At 42.3% G+C, this 16,601-nt stretch overlaps 1 protein-coding gene across 2 annotated transcripts in view; it reads left to right on the plus strand.

Annotated features, from left to right (window-relative positions):
- Window positions 1–740: 740 nt before the first annotated feature.
- Window positions 741–16,601, plus strand: part of MIER3 (MIER family member 3) — a 32,659-nt gene continuing 16,798 nt past the window's right edge. Inside the window, exons 1-5 of one of the 2 annotated variants that reach the window (XM_034960080.2) lie at window positions 741–862; window positions 2,305–2,329; window positions 5,890–6,035; window positions 13,958–14,092; window positions 15,278–15,398. In XM_034960080.2, the coding sequence (XP_034815971.1) occupies window positions 854–862; window positions 2,305–2,329; window positions 5,890–6,035; window positions 13,958–14,092; window positions 15,278–15,398 (436 nt within the window). In that variant the 5' untranslated portion in view covers window positions 741–853. The remainder of the gene's footprint in view (window positions 863–2,304; window positions 2,330–5,889; window positions 6,036–13,957; window positions 14,093–15,277; window positions 15,399–16,601) is intronic. The other variant, XM_034960079.3, reaches the window with a different exon arrangement.

A 16,601-nucleotide genomic window follows, 5' to 3' on the forward strand; every position in this document is an offset into this window, starting at 1 on the left:
TGATGAACAATTCCTAGAACTGGTCTAATTTTTTTTTTTTTTTTTTGGATAACAGCACAGTTTATATTTTTTGGGCATCTTCTTGAACTGTACAAGTATATTCAGCATCATTTCTCTGCCCTGTCGATCTTTTGTCTTTTCTTCTGTGCTGTCAATAACCTGTTTGGCAAATGTCTACTTCCATTGTCCACTCCGTGAGCCAGTGTACACCGGTCTCCATCTCCCATTCCTGCAGGTCCCTTCGTGGAAACGGCAAAGTGCCTGACTGTAGTCCCCTCATTCTGGACGGACTCTGCCATCCACCAGCCTCTTCTCCCATTTCCCAGGGCTTCCTCCCACATCTGTCTATTTCATCGATCGCCTCCTCCTCTTAGGGAAGTTGAGTCTGTCGAGTTCCCCTGCACATCGCCTGCCAGTCCAAGTCTCCTGCCCGCCTCCCGCACGCCCTCCCGCGCCGCGGTGTCTGTGGGTCGGTTCCCAGACGCGCCCGCCAGCTCTTGGGCCTCCACTGGCTGGACGTGGGTCTGTCCCGCGCCCGCGCGTCCGTCCGTCCCCCACTTGCCTCCAATTCGGCAGGAACTTTACACCAGCCAGGAGGAGAAGGACGGTGCGCGCGGGTGCGGGTCTGGCCGGCTGGGGCCGGCGCGGGGGTGGCGAGGGGCGCCAGGCGGCGTCGGCTTGCGAGCGGGCCGGGGGCGTCGCGGGCCGCCCTGCCCTATAAGGGGCCGTGCCGCCTCCGCCGCCGGGCGGGTGCCGGGCGGACCGCGGCGGTGGCGGCGGCGGCTGCGATTGGCTCAGGCGCCCCATCCGGGGACTGGGCTCGGCGCTGCTCGTTCGCCCTAAAGGTACCAATATGGCGGAGGTGAGCAGGGAAACCGGGCAGGAGCAGCCGGGCTGGAGCGGGCGCCCGGCGGCTCCCCGCGACCCCCGAGCCAGCCTGGGGGATCCGGGGCTCTTTCCGCTGCCCCATGAGGGGCGGCGTGGCGACGCGGGGGTCGCGGGGCGGCGACTGGCCGTGGCGGGGCTGGCCGGGGGGCGGGAGCGGGCGCGGGAGCGGTCTCCCTCCGGGACTAGGCCGCGGCGGCTCCGGCCCCGGTCGGGCCGGGCGACCGAGCCGGACGGAGGTGGCGGCCGGCTGCAGTGAGCCCTGCCCCAGGGACGGGGCAGTGCCGTGTCCCCGGTCGTTGACGCGGGCCGCCGGCGCCTCCGCGCCTCTTGCCCGGGCCCGGGTGGGTGGAAACCGGCCGAGCCCCCACCTCCGCGGCCGGATCGCAAAGAGGGGAGCGGGCTGCGCCACTGCCCTGCGGGAGTCGTGAGCTGTGCCCCCGGCCCACCGGGCCCGGGCTGCGGCGCGAAGGAGCCGCACGCTTCACTTTGCTGGGGGCGCGGAGAAGAGCGGGATGCGGGGCCACCGGGCTTCTCAGAAGAGCGGGACTCCCCACCCCGCAGCCCGGGAGGTGCGGGAGCCCCTGGGGTTAAAGGGCAGACCGAGACCCTCGACGCCCTCTCCAGGAGAGCGGCTTGATAGCTCCAGTTTTCTCTGGGCTGGAGGAAGGAAGGCTGGGCGAGCGAAGCTGCCCCGGCCATGTCCCCCGGGACTGGTGAGCTGGGGGGAGGGGGCGGTGTGGCAGGAGCCCCTGGGCTGGAGCTCGCTGGGGCGGGGGGCGCGCTGACGGTCCAGGGAGGGACTGAACACTCTGGAAGGAGCCAGCATCCCTGGAACTGAGAGGAGCTGCATCTCTGGACTCGAGAGAGAGGATGGGGGGCTCGCGCTTTGGTTTGGGGGCGAGTGTCCGATTCGAGCTGGCCTACGCTCCAGGGGAAGAGATCGGCTTCGGAGTTGGGTCTCCCGGGCCCCAGGGGCGAACTAGGTGCTCAGAACGCGAGTTCGTTCCAGAAAAGGGTGTTACGTTTCGAGTTGTTTGGGGCTTCGGAGAGCCGGGTGGGATTTGGAGGACTCCGGAGATGCCAGGGATGGGGGACTGATGGTGCGAGCCGACTGCTCTGGGTTTTGCTTCTCTGCTTGGTAACTTGCTGAGCTCCAAGAAGCGACTTGGAGTTGCCTCTCAGACTCCGGGCTTCGTCCCGGGTCTGTGAGTTTGTACACTTGGGACTCGGGGAGGAAGGCGAGGCAGCCAAGAGGGGGCCCGAAAGGGGCCGGGAGCGATTCGAGCGAAGCTACGTCTTGCACTTTTGGCAGCTGCGGAGGAGCGCTCGACTCCGCCTCCTCTGCGCCCTGTTGCCGGCGCTGCCTCTTTCCCTGGCTGTGCGATCTAACCTCACGTTTTCTTATCTCTCTCCTAGGCTTCTTTTGGAAGTTCGAGCCCAGGTTTGTCCTATTTTCTTACGTCTTCGGTGGTTCCCAGTGGGTAATGTGGGCTCAAAGGTCTGTTGCTAAAGGATTCCCAATAGAAATGTATCCTGCAGGTTTTTCTTCATTGATTTTTAAGAGTTTCAATGTGCATTTAGTAAAGTTTGGGGAAGAAACAGTTATACTGTTCTTTGTTGTTTTCTCTTGCATGTTGAAAAAGTAACTGTTACAAAGTTGCTAAGACAAGCGTTCTTTTAAGGAATATGGCTTTAATTATTACATATCTTATTTTTCCTCCGAGCCTGAAACAGTTAATCCCAAATTAACTTGACACCAACTTTAGCAATTTAGATTTTAACTTCGGTTTCTTCTAGAGATTGAGTAATTTGTCAGAACTCTGGGACTACTTCACTAACTGTAACCCCTCATCTCCTCTTACGTTGTTTCTTTTTCATAATTAAATGTCTATGAGTTGTGTTAAAATTGGAAGTTGAGAGGTAAAGCTACCTTAATAAAAAAGACAGAACTTCCAAGTTTGGCACAGAAAAAGGGTGATTTTGACTTCTGAGCTGAGACGATCTTAGGTCATCTAGTACAGTGTTTCTTAACTTTCCTGAGGTCAGAAACCCCTGTCAGGATCTAATGAAAGCAAGGGATGTGTCCCAGAACTCTGCACATATGCATAATTACACACAATCTGGGGTTTGTAGAATCCCTGTAGCAGGTCCATAAGGACCTTTCCTCATGTGCTAATCATGTAAGGTATCTTTGTTTCAGTTTCTCATCTCCTTTCTAGCTTACCTCTTTGCTGTCTTCCCTCTCATAGTCTACAGGAAAAGCACCTCTGAACTAGTCCAACTCCATTATTTTACAGTTGAGGAGACTTTTAAATAACTTTCGTTAGTGGTGGAGCACAGATGAGCTCCTAAATCTTCCATTACAACTTGTTTCCATAGAGTGAATAGTCAGTTTCCTTACACTATTACTTTTTGTATCTGCTCCACCTTCAGAGCCTCACTTGACTGTCATTTAAGGTATTATAACACCAAGTAGAAGAAATTTGCAGCTATTTTAAAAATAGCTGTCTATATCTTTAAAATTCTAAAAATTTTTGTTAATTTTGAGATGAACTTTTTTGTTAAAACTGATTTTAGGAAAATATATACATGATGTCAAACAGCTGGATTAATGGAATTTTTCCATTTGGTATCACTGACTTCTTTTAAGAAGTTGCACTCTAAATAAGCCAAAAGACAGTGTAACCTGTTTTTAATCAATTAGCCTCTTTTTGTTTTTTGTTTGTTTGTTTGAGACGTTATGCAGGCTGGAGTGCAATGGGGCAATCTCACTGTAACCTCCGCCTTTGAGGTTCAAGCTGTTCTCCTGCCTCAGCCTCCCAGGTAGCTGGTACTACAGGGATGCGCCACCACACCTGGCTGATTTTTTTGTATTTTTAGTAGAGATGGGGTTTCACCATGCTGGCTAGGCTGATCTTGAACTCCTGACCTCAAGTGATCCGCCTGCCTCGGCCTCCCAAAGTGCTGGGATTAATTAGCCAGTTTTTTAAAAAGAGAATTTTAGAGTTGGAAGGGACTTTTGAGGTCCTTTCAGTCATCCCCATGTATTTTGCAAATGGAAGACAGGAGCTAGACCTAGAAAGTTTAAATGACTTCCTTTAGGTCCCAAAAAGCCAAGGACAAAGCTGGGAGTAGACCCTCAGGTCCTTCGATTTTTGACCCTTACTGAATACCTTCCATGTTAAAGGGGAGGCCTGTTGTGCCAAGTGATAGAAGAGTAACAGAAGAGCCCAGAGGAGCTCTGCTACCAAAGAGGTGGAAGAGTCAGCATCTATTTCATTTCTGCCTCTTTGGCATACCATGGAACTTGCCAAGAATTCCTCAAAAAAAGAAAATTTGTAATGGTGGATGTGAGCTAATTAATAAATATTCTTCTTTCTTTTTTGTTGTTTTTTGTTTTTTGAGATGGAGTCTTGCTCCATTGCTCAGGCTGGAGTGCAGTGGTGTGATCTTGGCTCACTACAGCCTCGACCTCCCAGGTTCAAGCGATTCTCCTGCCTCAGCCTCCCACGTAGCTGGTATTACAGGTGCCCACCACCATGCCCGGCTAATTTTTTTGTATTGTTAGTAGAGACAGGGTTTCGCTATGTTGACCAGGCTGGTCTGGAACTCCTGACCTCAGGTGATCCCCCCACTTCGGCCTCCCAAAGTGCTGGGATTACAGGCATGAGCCACCACCCCTGGCCTATATTTCTTTTTAAATTAAACCACATGTAAATCAACAGGTTTTTAAATGAGCAGATATTTTTCAACATTAAGGAAGATAACATAATGTAAACCTGCCAAAAAATAAAGTCCTGTAGAAATTGTATTTTTAGAACTAATTAGATTAGAGTTCTCTGAACCCAGAATCAAAAATAATGAATTATGTGTGTGGTTTTTCCATAGTGAAAAATCTTTGGCCCAGTTCAGTGTTTTGGTAATGATCTCACACTGCCCTGAAATGTTTGAAATTTTAAAATATTCAGTAGCTTGACTAAGAACAGATTAAACTTTTTATGTTGAGTATGCTTCCATCCACTTCTTCCTTCCCCCAACCTCAGTTTCTCATACTTTCCTTCCTTGCTCTGAGGGTTACGGGTCTAATTGAATTGGATACTAGAGTAAAACAAGTGGAGAAAATCCTGTTTTTTTATAAATTTGATTTCATTTCTTTGGGATTATGGATTTTAGTCATTTCTTCTCTTGGTTTTTGGAGTTTCCTATTGACTTCATATTTGCTATTAAAAGATATTATAGTTTTATAAACAAGTATGAATTATCCAAAACAACTTGCAATGGATATATCTTCCAAAACCTTCAGATGTGATTTTCTGTATTCCCTACACATAATCCTAAGAACTTTGTTAGTAATCCAAAGTAAAGCAAAGTCTTACAGTTTAAGCTTGTCTGATTAATGCTAGGGAACTTGAAGTACTGTTAGAGAAATGTAAAGTGATACAATGCTTTTAAAAGCTGAATGGCTGTATAGCTGCTTCACAGAAACTTGTATTTGTTTTATAAAGCAGATTTTTGTTATGTTTTCTGTCTTTATTTGAGGGTTAGAATTTGAGTAAAATTTATATTATCCTGAAGTGTGCATCTTAGTGTATAGTCGATTCTTGTGAAATCTTCCATTCATGGAAATTTAATCTTTCTGATATTTTGCTATTGCTTTTAGACAGATGTGTTAAATGATAAGCAAGTTTGACTTTTTCTATTAGAATGTTTCTTTAAAACCATGCTGCTTAAATCACTTTGTTGTTATCATAAGATGTTTTCTTGTGGACTAGACCCCTTATAAAAGTGTTTGTGAATAACTTTGCCTTGTTATTTTGCTGATTTAGACATATTTTCAGAATCATGGGGTCTTAATTTATAACCTATAAATTATATAGTAAATTCATTTAGTAAAACCCTCATATAAACATGAAAAGGGACTGGCAGAAGAACACAAATTTTTATTTTCTTTTGTTAATAGCCTTGTAAATGTGTAAAGTGATTCAGTTTGTTTTATTCCAGTTGGGTCTTTGTCTTCTGAGGATCATGATTTTGACCCCACTGCTGAGATGTTGGTCCATGACTATGATGATGAAAGAACTCTTGAAGAAGAGGAAATGATGGATGAGGGTAAAAACTTCAGTTCAGAAATTGAAGACTTAGAAAAGGTATAAGATTTACTTTAATATACAAACTTAACAAAGATTTTGAAATTCTGTTGTAATTTTAAAAATAATCTACCTGAAATAAAAATAGGATCGTAATCCTTTTTTTTTTCACTCTTATTTTGGGGGATAGCCTAATAAGTATGCTTTCATTTAATTTTTCAAAATTATTTTGTATCTGTTAACTTAATTTTTAAGCTTATATCAGCACAGTGAAGTAGGTACACGTAGGCATTTTACAGATGAGAAAATTGAGATACGGAAAACTATAAGCCCTAAGATTATTTCTGAATCCTAGTCTAGCCCTCTTTCCATTGTAACATACTATTCTGCTAAGGGTCAAACTTGAATTTGTGTAAGTACTGTAGTAGATACAGAGAGAAGCCTTTTCCTTCAAATAACTTATAATCTAGTGGAATATTTTAAGAAAATTGAAAAAGATTTACTGTATTTTCAAATATAAATTGGTAATATCCCATCCCCTGCTCCTTTAAAAGTCATCTTTGAAAAGGTTGGCAAGAGTGAGTGTAGTTTGTGATTTTTTAAGCCCCAAGTCAATATAAATTCAAATGAACTGTATTTTCATGCATTTATACCAGGACTGTATATAGAGAGGTCCCTATAGGGGTTACCTTGAAAACGTGTAGGATTTATGCTTACTTAACCATATTTGAAAATTTCTTATCAGCCAGAATAACAAAAGCTTTCAGAAATGATACTTATCCCCTGAGTTTCTTATACCTCTTTTTCTTGAAAAGGGCAAGCACATTCTTATATATATCATCTCCTCTGCTTAGTAGCTTTGTGAGGCAGGAGTGGAGTATTATTTTATTTCCTTCTTCATGTTAATACACAGGGAAACAGAAGAGTGACTTAACTGCCCACTTGCTCTGATCTGTTGTTCTTATCTGTAGTGAAGTACAACTGTATACATGTGGTCTCTATTCTTTTTATTGATGTTTAATGAAACATGAAAATGAATAAAAGAAACAGTAGAGACACAAATATAAAGAGTAAGGATCAAGCTTTTAGAAGGAATTTTAAATTATGTTTTGATTATTTCTATATCACTTGAAATAGTGTATTCTCTTAATCTTTTATTAGTGGAATAGGGATTTAGGTATTGGTGCATGTTAACAGTCTTAGGGGATTGATGTTAATGTTCATTTTCAAGAATTATAAGTTTTTATGTTCATAGTAAATAAACTCAGTTGTGTGTTGACTGTAATGTGGCCCATATTTTGGTGTTTACAAATTTTTAGTACGTCGTGTTATGGAAAATAAGGTAAGTACTAAAGCAATTTTCTCGTAGTAGCACTTTGAGTATAGAATATGTGGCTAGATTTTAGTTACTAAACATACTAAAATAGGGTTTATGTAATATCTTTATATATTTTAATGTATGCATATTACTGCCATCTGAGAGCTTTTAATAGACCTAGATTTATAGGTAGAACTTTTTTTTTTTGAGACGAAGACTTGCTCCATTGCGCAGGCTGGAGTGCAGTGGCACAATCTCGGCTCACTGCAGCCTCTGCCTCCTGGGTTTAAGTGATTCTCCTGCCTCAGCCTCCCGAGTAGTTGGGATTACAGGCATCCACCACCACACCTGGCTACTTTTTGTATTTTTGGTAGAGACGGGGTTTTGCCATGTTGGCCAGGCTGGTCTTGAACTCCTGACCTCAGGCAGTCCACCTGCCTCGGCCTTCCAAAGTGCTGGGATTATAGCATGAGCCACCACACCTGGCTGGTAGAACTTTTTAAAGAGTTCTTATTTCTACTTTTATTAATACATAATTACCCCCTTGATGTTCACTGTGAGAAAAATTCAAAAATTCAGAAAAGCACAAATGAGAAAGTAAAATATCACTTTTTCTACCATTTAGACTTTAGTATAGGTTTTTCCTTTTTTGTTAAAAGAAAAAAAGGCATTTAGGCTGGGGGCAGTGGCTCAGACATGTAATCTCAACACTTTGGGAGGCTGAAGTGGGATGATCGCTTGAGCCCAGGAGTCTGAGACCAGCCTGGGCCACATAGTGAGACCCTGTTTCTACCAAAAAAATTTAACAATTAGCTGGGTGTGGTGGTGCATGCTAGTAGCCCCAGCTACTTGGGAGGCTGAGGTGGGAGGATCACTTGATCATCCCAGGAGTTAAAGGTTGCAGTGAGCTATGATTGTGCCACTGTATTCCAGAGTATGTGACAGACTGAGACCCTGTCTGGAAAAAAAAAGATCACCAGACATTTAAACAAATTATATGTATATAGTTTTGCAGCCTGTGCCTTAAGGTATCAGACAGGCGTTAGTTACTAACATTAAAATGCATCTCAGACAGCCTCATTTGGTCCATCCAGTGATACCATCAGTTGTGTCAGATGAATACTGGCATTATTTTTCTAGGCTCAGAGGCCTTGTTGATTGTAGGATGTACTGTTGATTTCTTTTTTTTTTTTTGAGACGGAGTCTCGCTCTGTCGCCCAGGCTGGAGTGCAGTGGCGCAATCTTGGCTCACTGCAGGCTCCGCCTCCCGGATTCACGCCATTCTCCTGCCTCAGCTTCCTGAATAGCTGGGACTATAGGTGCCCGCCACCAAGCCTGGCTAATTTTTTTTGTATTTTTTTTTTTTTAGTAGAGACGGGGTTTCACCGTGTTAGCCAGGATGGTCTCGATCTCCTGACCTCGTGATCCACCCTCCTCGGCCTCCCAAAGTGCTGGGATTACAGGCGTGAGCCACCGCACGCAGCCTACTGTTGACTTCTAAACAGTGTAGGTGGTGGAGGAACGCTTGTATATGAAGTTTGCACTTTAGTATCAGGCTACATCCTGATTCTGATATGTGAGGGAGTGCATCATAGGATCAAGGAAATGATGGTATGTGAGGAAATGGAGGTGAGAGGGATTAGGTGATTTGTCCAAGATATTGGTTAGCAATTAGTGGATCTTTTGCCCTAAATCTGGTTCTCTTCCTGATATAAATCCTTTGACTTAGAGAACAGTTCATTTATAAGTGTGACTAGACTCTACTGTGTCCCTTAAAATGTAAATAGGTTCAACAAAATACCCAAGAAGAGGAAGAGAAAAATCCTTATACCCGGGATAAGGTGATGGATCACACTTCTAAGCTGATTTAGCTACCACAGATCCTTACAGACTTTGAGACTTACTAATTCAATTTTGAAAAAATTGTTTTTATGTTTTAAAGGACTTAAGTGCTTTATTAATAGGCTCTCAAAGAGAGTTCATTTGTGAAGTGCTTCAGAGACTAGATTCACCTTTTCCAGTTTTGCTTTAAAAGTTTTGGTACAAATGATTTGTGTTTTAGCATCAGCCCTCTGGCCACCAGTGTCATCCCTTGAACTTATTAATGCAGTTTCTACGAAGATGGTCATGTTCTCCCTCAACAGATGGTCATTCCTGTGTCTTTATAGAAAAGTGGGGGTTTTCTTGAGTGAATGCTGGGAACCTCCTGTCTCCCTCACATGTACAAACTTTTATATTATTCTTTCCTTCCTGTCCTGCAAAGTATCTGTGATATCCCAGGCTAACCTCTAGATTCTATCCCTCCTGCCCTCAATTTATTCTTCTACCTTTTTTTTTTTTTAATTTCCACATAAGAATCCTACTAATGCAGATCCCACATTTGGAAGAAATTCTCTTTTGATCTTGTGTTGCCCTCAGTCACTCTCCTTTTGTAGCCAAGTCTCAAGTCATGTATGTACTTTCTTCCCTCCCATTCAGTCCTTAGCTTGGCTTCTTCCACCATGCTATAAGGCCACCAATAATTACTTTTTTAGAGATGGTCTCACTCTGTCACCCAGGCTAGAGTGCAGTGGTATCATCATAGCCAACTGCAGCCTTGACCTCCTGGGCTTAAGCAATTTTCCCCCACTCAGCTTCCCAAAGCCCAGGGATTACTGGTGTACCCCACCACCCTGGCTAATTAAAAAAAAATTTTTTTTTATAGAGAAGGGGTCTTGCAATGCCCAGGCTGGTCTCCAACTCCTGGGCTCAAGCAACCTACCTTGGCGTCCCAAAGTGCTGGGATTACAGGCAGCAGCTACCGCGCTTGTCCCAGGTCACCAATAATTCCTGATTGCCAGATACTAAGATTTCTTGTCTTTCTCTTGCTTAGTTTCTTTTTGGGATTTGACCCAAGTGACCATTCCTGATTATCCATACTTGTTTCTGCCTTAATTTAAGTAATCCTACTTTTTCCTCGTTCTATTTTCTGGCTTCTCCCTCTTTCTTATTTTATGATCTTTTCTTTCTTTGCCCGCATTTTAATTAACATTCTCCAGGGTTTTTGGCTATTATCGTCTCACTCTGTGTGCCTTTTCTGGGTGTTCTCACTCAAACCCACTGCTTTAACTTTCACCTTAAACTCATCATTACCATCCCATCCTTACGTTTATCTTGTGCTTCTGTCTCATAGTAGTGCTATAGTTACCTAACTTCTCAGGCCAGAAATCTGGCAATCCATTTAGACTCCTGTGTTGCTTTCATTCCTTGTATCAAGTAACTCAAGAAAGGGATCTTTCCCTAAATTTCACTCAAATAATCCTCCTCCTTAGTTCAGGCTCTCATTCTACTTCCCTTAGAACATTATTTCCAAAATACAAATCATGTTTAAGAATTTTCAGACATACCCATTGCCCATAGTGTAATACATCTGAAAGTTCTTCTGATAAGCATAGATCCCTTCCTCTTTTCTCTCTACCCTCTCCGTGGGTGAGCTCATCAACTTCTGTGGCTTTAAATATCATCTAGATGCTAATGAATGCCAGATTTATATCTTTAGCCCAGCCTGGTTCTCTCAGCTCCAGGCTCCTGGCCAACCTGACTTTTCTACTTGGATGTTTCATAGTCCTCTTAAACTTAACTGTGTCCTTTGCAGAACTCTTGTTGTTGTTGTTTTTTTCTTCAAAAACCTTTTATTCCTTTAGTATTCTTTATCTTGGCAGAAGTTACCACCATCTAGGCAATTGCTCAAATAGAAAACTGGGGAGTCCTCCTTCCCTTTCCCTCCCACGTCCAGTGACCCATTTGGTTCCACCTCAGAATATGTCTCTTCTCTTCACTTCTCTCCTCTTGTGTATCAGTACCCTCACCTAGCATGAGGCTTTTTACGTGGTCTCCCTGCTTCTCTTGTATCTCTCCACCCTTCTTAACTTTTCTTCATGCAGGTGTTCAGTATTTTAAGAAGAAATAATGCCATGGTACTCCCTTTTTATGAGTCTCTGATGGCTCCTCATTGCCCTGGGAATGAAGTCCAAGTTCCTTTCCCTGGCCCTGAGGCCCTTTGCGATCTGTCCCTGCCTCTCTTTCCATTCTCTTGAGCCATTCTTCATTCTACTCACCAAACTTTGGCCACTTGGCTTAGCAGGGAACCACCTTCAGGCCTCACATATGTCTTTTTTTTGCCTGGAATACTCTTCATGGGACTGGCCTTCTCAGACTTCAGGCCTCCACTGAGGATTGCTGACTGTCTTTCCCTGCTACCCTCTGGAAGTGGGCCCCGAGTGTTACTCTGTATCTCAGGGCTCTATTTGTTTGCTACACTCATCAAACTTGGCAGCCCTATATTTGTGTATTGTCAAAAGCCTTGTCATCTTTCAAGACTTAGCTCAGTCTTCACCCTCTGTGCATACCTCCATACTCCATACCAGTATTCTTGGGGTGTAGGTCTGCCCTTGTCTGTAGTCACAATTGAATATTGAAGCCATCACATTGTATCATAATGGCTAACTCATCCTTACATCCTTACAGACTTTGAGACTTACTCCCACTAAGTTCCTCCCACTAAGACTGAATTCCTTGTGAGCAGGGATTCTTCAGTAAATTTCATTTGTATGTCCAGTAGCCAGTAGCTAGTAGCCCTCAGCCAAGCACTTAGAACTGAGTGAATGATGGGAAGGTGGACCATCAGTGCATAAAAGGTGAAAATTGCCACTCCCCATTTCAGGGAGAGAGTGTGAAACTGTGAGGTTCTGCGGAAATACTACTGACAGGTGCTTGGCAAAGGCTGCAACCCAGGCACCTCTTGTATTAGAACCAATATGAGCCAAAGGGAATGGGCTGCATGGACTCTGCAAGGAGCAAGATAGGACTGTAGAGAGACTCTAAATTTGAGTCTTGTTACCTTCAATGGATTCTTTGGTTTGGAAGAAAAATAATTCATTGAAGTTTCCCCATGGTGTAGGTGAACTTCACCCTGTTCTGACCATCCAATTCAATTTATGCTGATTCCATGCTCCCAAAGGACTTTTGGTTGATTTAAATCCCAAGCTAAAAAAGATTTTCATGATCATTTATGGTCATTAGAAAGGCGTATGTCTACTACTGCAAATTTATAAATTAGTGTTCTATCATATACCTGTTTGTAAGTTCATTTAGCATAAATCTGTTTTAGTTAGACACAATAAATTATGTAAGTTCCATACCTGCAAAGGTGAAGGCCAAACTTTTGCATCCCCTGTGGGCCCTGTGGGCAGCCAGCTGGCCCTCTAAGGAATCATCACTGGCTCTTCTCAGGTCACTTTGTGATCAACTGTGGGCATGTTTTGCACACTCTGCTTTAGTGTTTTCGTGTTGTTTGCTTTATGGATTATTTTATTTTAAAGGGAAAACTAAACCATAAGCAAATTTTAAAAATCTCTTAATTGATGGATACAGAAATCTTAAAAATGTTTAACAGATTAACTAGTTCATGAGTATATTGTTTTGAGGTTATTTATTCGAATGATAAATAGTTCTTTTTTTGTATTTTTAGTAGAGATGGGGTTTCACCATGTTGGCCAGGCTGGTCTCGAACTCCTGACCTCAAGTGATCTGCCTGCCTCGGCCTCCCAAAATGCTAGGATTACAGGCGTGAGCCACTGCGACTGGCCTTGAATGATAAATAGTTCTATACGCTTTAGTAGTTAAAACATAGTCATGTGTCACTGAACAAGGGAATACATTCTGAAAAAGGCGTCATTAGGCAGTTTCATTGCTGTGTGAACATCATAGAGTATGCTTAGACAAAAGTAGTTAATGTAGCCTACTACACACCTAGGCTATATGGTGTAGCATATTATTCCTACCACAGCTGTATGTGCAGCCTGGCTGTATATGCAGTCTGCATGTACTGAATGTTACGTTGTGCATGGTAACACTTATTTTCACATGGATTCCTAGAGGGGAACAGTGACTTGGTGTCACTGTGAGGCATGGCATAGGTATTCATAACATAGGCAGCACCGTAGCCAGGGTATGTAATTTTATTAAAGCAGTGCAGCCAGTGAGATAACTTGGGGAACTGGGATTCAAACCCAGAATTAAGCCACAGTTTCTCACCTGTGAAATGGTGATAACAGTATAATCTTCCTCAGACAGTTGTTTTAAAAAAACTGGTATAAAGATAGGAGATGTAGTAAGAATATAAGAATATAAAAGGATAATTGTGCTTTGAACATAAATATTGCTGATGTTAGGAAACATTCAGCAAAGGTTTTCTACCAGGTGTCTTCTAATTAACATGAAGAATAAAGCAAGTGGTCAGCTGTTAAATGCAAGGAAAGAAGCTGTGAATTACAAGTTATTGATTGATTAATTGGAAATGTTTTCAGGGCAAATCTTTATGTTAACTTGAAAGCAAAAAAAAAGGCACTAAAGCAAATATTTGAGGAATTTTTAAAATAGTAAAATGCTTCTAGAAAATAAAAACTAAGGTGTTAATTGTTAGGCTGTTGTTTATACATTAATTATAGCTCCAGGTGTTTGGTCCTGTTTTCTGACAACAGCACAAAAAGAAAAACTGAAACTTGCCTTTGATTTGTTCTGCTGTTTTGATAATGTGCTTTCTGAACCTAAGGACAGTACAGTTTACCTGCAGTTCAGTATTATGACATCTGCTGAGTCCGTGTTTATGCCCTGGCTTGAACAGGAAGGAACCATGCCTCTAGAAGATTTACTGGCATTCTATGGCTATGAACCTACAATTCCAGCAGTTGCAAATTCCAGTGCAAATAGTTCCCCAAGTGAATTGGCAGATGAACTACCAGACATGACACTAGACAAAGTAAGTGTGAGCATTTGAAAGAAAAATTCAGGGTCTGTTACCATTGACTGCTTTTACTTCCATTTAAAGTATTATTTAATAATTCTTAAATGTAAACTTCTTGTTGACCCATTGTGCTTATTTTGGTGGCTGATTTAAACTTTGTTTGGCTTTGATCACCCTATGTTAAGAGTAGTATTAATAGCAGCTTCATGGTACTTTGCATGCCTGAATATTCTCCCATAATGTTTTCATCTTTCCTGTGTAGACACATTGTATCTAAACTTAGATTTTGCCTTAACTTCTTTTGATCCTATAAACACATAAAAGCCTTGATTAATAAATCCCCCAGAAGCCTTCAAACCAAGCTGGCTTAGGCGTGGAGTGGTTGGAGAGAAGTTCTGTTTTCTTGGCTCTGGGAGTGACAGCGGCCGCAGCAGCCAAGACCGCGGTGATCCATCTCTAACGTAGGCTGGTTGTGGGGAGGCCTAGTCCCTGCTGAGGAAAATTCACACGGCCATGGCCTCTGCTAACAGATCCCTGGGAACCTTTCCTTGCCTTTCAGATCTCAGGCAGGGAGAGGAATCCACATCTTGGAACCTCTTCCTGTGAGTTATATTGTTCCCACTTTTAAGTCAATGTGATATTAATGTACCACAGACCTTAATGACCATAGTCATTCAACAAGTATTTATTGAGTGGCTACTTTGTGCTAGGCACAAGAATGACTGTATACTTACATAAAAATTAATTCAAACTTGTTTCTTTTAAAATTATGTCAGTAGTCAAAGCTGTTCATTAGTCGGACTTTTAAATTATTGGAAGAGTGGAGGTTGGAGGCATTTTTTCAGTTTTATTATTCACAGAAAATGAATATAATTGTTAACCACTTAAAAGTCAGACTGTTTTTTGTTGTAAATTCACTAAAAATTAGCCTACAGCTTTAGATAAGCTCTCTGCATACCCACAAATTAGGCAATTGTTTTAGTATATGGTTGCACTGATTATCATTTAATAGTATATTATTGAATATTATATAATATCTAATATTAAATATTTATGTACATGAAGTAAATCATAGGAGAATTTCATATTTCTCTCATAAGGTTCCAACTGCTTCTTAATGATATGTTATAAAAAGATAGTTTTCTTAATTAATGAGATGTAATCATTTCTAACTCTAGCACTGCCTTCTTATTCTTCCAGGAGGAAATAGCAAAAGACCTGTTGTCAGGTGATGACGAGGAAACTCAGTCTTCTGCGGATGATCTGACGCCATCTGTGACTTCCCATGAAACTTCTGATTTCTTCCCTAGGCCTTTACGATGTAAGAAACCCAGTGGATTACTGATAAATAGTAACATTGATACTGTAGCTTTAGTACATTTTATTGTGTTCAGTAATTTGTGTCAGAATATTCTAATATTTTATGTGGTTGAGATAAAATACTTCTATAATTTAAACAAGATTATAACCTTTCTTTTGGGATAGAGGTGAACTAATATGCCATTTAAAAATTGAAATATTTGGCCAGGTGCAGTGGCTCACACCTGTAATCCCAGCACTTTGGGAGGCCGAGGCAGACAGATCATTTGAGGCCAGGAGTTTGAGACCAGCCTAGCCAACATGGTGAAACCTGTTCTTTACTAGAAATACAAAAAATTAGCCAGGTGTGGTGGCATGCACTTGTAATCCCAGCTACTTGGGAGGCTGAGGCACGAGAATCACTTGAACCTTGGGGGTGAAGGTTGCAGCCAGCTGGAGATCATGCTACTGCACTGCAGCCTGGGTGACAGAGAGAGATTCTGTCTCAATAATAATAATAATTATAATAATAAGATAAAATAAAAATGGAAATATTGACTTTATTTTTACAAGGCCATTTTCCTTCTCAAGACTCATCTGTTGCTATGGTAATCATTCTTAGTTTGACCACAAAATTTTATAGACATTTATTTGAATTTCTATTAAAAGGCTCCTGCTCTCCTGGTTTTGAAAACTTATCAGTGCTCAAAAGGTATTTTTACTTTTAATGATTCATCTTTTTCCTATTAGTTCTTGGTGTTACCTCTTAATGTTTATCAGTAATATTTAAAAGGTTTTGGGGTTGGGTGTGTGATCGCAACACTTTGGGAGGCTGAGGTGAGGGGATCACTTTAGGCCAGGAGTTCTAGACCACCCTGGGTAACATAGCAAGACCCTGTCTCTACAAAAAAATTTTCAAATAAAAAACTTAGCTGGGTATAGTGGCATGCACATGTAGTCCCAGCTATTTGGGAGGCTGAGGTAGGAGGATCACTGAAGCTCAGGACTTTGAGGTCACAGGGAGCCATGATCAGGCTACTGCTCTCCAGCCTGGGTGACAGAGTGAGACTCTGTTTCTGAAAATAAATAAATAAAATGTTTGGACTTATTAATTTCTTAGATGCAATCTCACTTTTTTTTTTTTTTTTAGGTATTTTTATGATAGAAGAACTGTTTGGTCAATAAGTTCAAATATCCATGCATTCGTGTGTGTACAAAAACAGTT

This window comes from Pan paniscus, chromosome 4 (genome assembly GCF_029289425.2).
Source record: "Pan paniscus chromosome 4, NHGRI_mPanPan1-v2.0_pri, whole genome shotgun sequence".
Classification (NCBI taxonomy): domain Eukaryota; kingdom Metazoa; phylum Chordata; class Mammalia; order Primates; family Hominidae; genus Pan; species Pan paniscus.